This window comes from Columba livia, unplaced genomic scaffold (assembly GCF_036013475.1).
Source record: "Columba livia isolate bColLiv1 breed racing homer unplaced genomic scaffold, bColLiv1.pat.W.v2 Scaffold_132, whole genome shotgun sequence".
Taxonomy (NCBI): Eukaryota; Metazoa; Chordata; class Aves; order Columbiformes; family Columbidae; genus Columba; species Columba livia.
Window position 1 is genome coordinate 151,198 of NW_027043028.1, and position 4,201 is coordinate 155,398.

At 54.2% G+C, this 4,201-nt stretch overlaps 1 protein-coding gene across 1 annotated transcript; it reads left to right on the forward strand.

Annotated features, from left to right (window-relative positions):
• The first annotated feature begins 1,558 nt into the window (after window positions 1-1,558).
• Window positions 1,559-2,518, forward strand: LOC135577626 (olfactory receptor 14J1-like). Its single transcript, XM_065047756.1, has one exon. It carries the CDS (start codon window positions 1,559-1,561, stop codon window positions 2,516-2,518), a length of 960 nt encoding a protein of 319 aa, XP_064903828.1.
• The last annotated feature ends 1,683 nt before the right edge of the window (window positions 2,519-4,201 follow it).

The following is a 4,201-nucleotide window of genomic DNA, read 5'->3' on the forward strand; positions in this document are numbered from 1 at the left end:
CTGTGAACAGGCAGGATCTGTAGGGCCAGGGGGAGGGCACAGAGGGTGGGATGGTCTGTGAGCACTGACAGGGAAGAGACATGGACAGGGAAACACCTCCCAGGGGAGAATCTCCAGGCAGCAGGGAAATGATCAGAAATGAGAGGAAACCAAACCCGGAATGGTTATGGGAGGGAGAAGAGAGAAAAGTCCCTGTGACCCCCTGCAGTGCAGATCCCTCCTGTGAGCAGCCCCCTGGGCTCCTGTCCCACCCAGCAAAGCCTCTGCCCTCAGGGCCGGGGGCTCCAAGGCATGAAGCAGCTCCTGTGCAGCCAGAGCTCCAGTTCCTCTGCAGAGCACAGGGGCTGAGAGCAGCTGCCCGGCAGTGTTGGTGTCTGGGAGGTGCTGCACAGCTGGGGAAGGGTGACGCTGTCTGAGTGCCCGGCTTCCTCTGCCCTGGCCTCTCTCACACCCACCCTCACCGCATTCTCCTTCTTGCTCCCCTGCTCTGGGTCACTGCTGTTGGGATCTTGTTCTTGCTGTCAGGCTCTCTGGGGATGGCAGTTTCAGCTGCAGAGTCACAGCCTGAGCTTGTGGGTCCTTTCCTGCAGGTGTGTCCATGGGCACACGTGTCCCAGCTTTGCTCTGACCTGTGGGGTGTGGGCAATGCAGTCTGTGGGGCTGGGGAATATGCTGAGTCTCTCTGAATTAAATGCCATCATTAGGACTCTTGGCTGTCTTGTTGATGTTTCCTTCTAAGCTGTGAGCTTCCCTCCAGGATGTAAACCTGTCCTACAGCATCTCTGTGTTATCTGAAAGGCCCATGGAGAAGCACAGAGATGCTACACCTGATAAAATGCTGTTGGGTTTGTGAAATGAGCTGTTTGTGTCCTGGGCTAAACGTAGGGTGCTGAGACCTTAGGGAAGGCTGACACATGTCATGGTCTGAGGTGGATCCCTCTGCTCTCAGCAGTGCCTGGTGGCTTTTCAGGGTAACATGGGAGTGTGATGAGGCTCCATCTCAGAAAGGTGCCAGCCCAGGGCAGCTGGAGCAAGACAGAGGGACAGAGCAGCTGCCCTCACTCTGCACTGACCCACAGGCACCCTCTGGTCTCACAGGACTCACTCTGTTCTCCCTGAGTGCAGCAGAAATGCTGAGGGTTTCTGACACCCAACAACACTCCCCAGGGTGGGAGGGGAGAAGGAGCTGTAGAAACACCAAACCTCTCCAACTCAGTTTCTCAGGCCTGGGGGTACAGATGCTGACAGTCCCTTCTGCACCAGGAGCGGTTCCAGCTGACAAAGCTGAACCCCAGGACTGGCCCCTGCCCACCCGATCACACAGGGCCAGGCTGACTCCTCAGGAGCCCCTGGGCAGAGACCCTGCTCTTCATTGCACACTCATCAAGCACCAACGAGGGCTCAGCCAGGATGTTCTCCTGGAAAAATAAAAGTGTCTCTTTGTGTGACAGGGTGGGAGGGTCTGTGGGAAATGGTTTTGATGATTCCCAGAGAAGCCTCATTTAAACCTTCACTATCTTTTCCTCCTATGACAGGTCCTCATGCCCACAGGCAGCCAATGTCCAACAGCAGCTCCATCACCCAGTTCCTCCTCCTGCCGTTCACAGACACACGGGAGCTGCAGCTCTTGCACTTCTGGCTCTTCCTGGGCATCTACCTGGCTGCCCTCCTGGGCAACGGCCTCATCATCACCACCATAGCCTGGGACCAGCACCTCCACACCCCCATGTACTTCTTCCTGCTCAACCTCGCCCTCTTTGACATGGGCACCATCTCCACCACTCTCCCCAAGTCCATGGCCAATTCCCTCTGGGATTACAGGGCCATCTCATACTTGGGATGTGCAACACAGCTCTTTTTGTTTGTCTTCTTGATCACAGCAGAGTATTGTCTCCTCACCGTCATGTCGTACAACCGCTACGTTGCCATCTGCAAACCCCTGCACTACGGGACCCTCCTGGGCAGCAGAGCTTGTGTCCACATGGCAGCAGCTGCCTGGGCCACTGGGTTTCTCAATGCTCTGCTGCACACGGCCAATACATTTTCACTGCCCCTGTGCAAGGGCAATGCCCTGGGCCAGTTCTTCTGTGAAATCCCCCAGATCCTCAAGCTCTCCTGCTCACACTCCTACCTCAGGGAACTTGGGCTTATTGTGGTTAGTGCCTGTTTGGTTTTTATGTGCTGCATTTTCATCGTGGTGTCCTATGTGCAGATCTTGAGGGCCGTGCTGAGGATCCCCTCTGAGCAGGGACGGCACAAAGCCTTTTCCACCTGCCTCCCTCACCTGGCCGTGGTCTCCCTGTTCCTCAGCACTGCCATGTCTGCCTACCTGAAGCCCCCCTCCATCTCTTCTCCATCCCTGGATCTGGTGGTGTCTGTTCTGTACTCGGTGGTGCCTCCAGCAGTGAACCCCCTCATCTACAGCATGAGGAACCAGGAGCTCAAGGAGTCCATTAGGAAAGGGATTTCATGGGTGTTTGTTGATGCTGATAAACTTTCAATGACTCTACAGAAATGACTTCTACTGTATCCCAGTGCAGACCTGTACTCAGAGATATTACCCATTTAGCCATCCTAACCCTGGGTTTCTCCAGATCCTGGGGCCCTCCTCCTTCTTACTAGCCTCTTAGAATTGACCAATAAGATGTGTGCATACCATCACCCCCAAACACACACACTCTAGTGAGCCCACTCACACAGCAAAGAGCCAGGAGCAGTTGAATTAGTTCTGTAGTTTAACCCTGACAGGCAGCTCAGCACCACACAGTCTATCACTTACTGCCCCACAGCAGGATGATGCAGAGGATCGGAAACACAAAAGAAAACTCATGGGTTGAGATAAAGATAGTTGAATAGGTAAAGCAAAATCTACGCATGTAGTCAGCGAAAACTAAGGAATTCATTCACTGCATCATTGCCAGGAGGGTGTTCAACTGTCTTCAGAAAAGACGGGCTCCATCACACGTGACTGTTACTTGGGAAGACAAACGCCATCTCTCCGAATGTCCTCCCCTCCCTTCCTCTCCCAGATTTTATTGTTGACCATGGTATCATATGTTGTGAAACATTCCTTTGGTCAGTTTGGTTCAGCTGTTCCAGCCATGTCCCCTCCCGATTTCTTGTGCATCCCCAGCCCCCATGCTGGTGGGTTTGGTGTGAGAAGCAGAAAAACCCTTGATACTGTGCAAGCACTGCTCAGCAATGACTGAAACATGGGGTGGGATCAACACTGTTTCCATCACAAATGTGAAATGGACTCATACAAGTTGCTGTGAAGATAAGTAGCTCTATCCCAGCTGAAACCAGTCTAGTAAGCAGTACAGACCATGGTGATCAGGCAGGGGGCTCGGCCAGAGCAGTGCTGAGCAGCCACGTCCCCATGGGCAGCTGGTCCCTCGAATCCTTCTCCCCCTTCCACAGGCTGCTTCTTCCACGATCCAGCTTTCTCTGCCCCAGTCTCCTCCCCAGTTCATAACCATCATCAGTTAGTTTTTCCCCAGTGGGCTCAGGTTATTTCCACTTCTACTCAAATTTGATAGTTTGGATGCCATTGCCTTGTTCCTCTGGGACTTCAGCGGCATCACTGGTGCCTCCTCCAGGCACTGATGGCCTTGCAAGACTTGACTGCCCAGACTGTGGGAAGTGCTCCCGTCTGTGCCGTTTGGCCAACCTGGTCACATCCACAGCCACCTGTGAGGCCCAGCTGGGACACACGGAGCTGCCCACACTGCTGGTCCCTCCTCACATCCCTCAGCTTCTCACGCAGGTCCCACAGTTTCCCATGGCACGTACAGGTGGTTTCACCCAGGGCAGGGCCTCACCAGGGGCACGGTCATTTGTCTGCAGCCTTCCCATCTGGCGTCCTTGATGACCTCATGATACCTGCCTACCCCTGGCCAATCACATTGCTGTCACGAGGTGACCTCACAAGTAATAATGCATCCATGTTTGCTTGGCCTACATCTGCCCCAGGTAACTGCAATAGAAGTGGCATCACAACCCACCTCCAGCCGTGTCATCTTCCCCTTCTCCTGCATCTCCTGTCTCCCAGGCTCTCAGCACTGCTGGGTGTGTTTTCCAGCATCCAGGTGACATCACTAGGCCTGACTCACCACATGCCCAGCTGGGTTGTTCTCAAAGATGGGACTTCAAAATCTACCTCCCTCCCATGACACCTCACCTTGCATCATCCTCTTCTGGC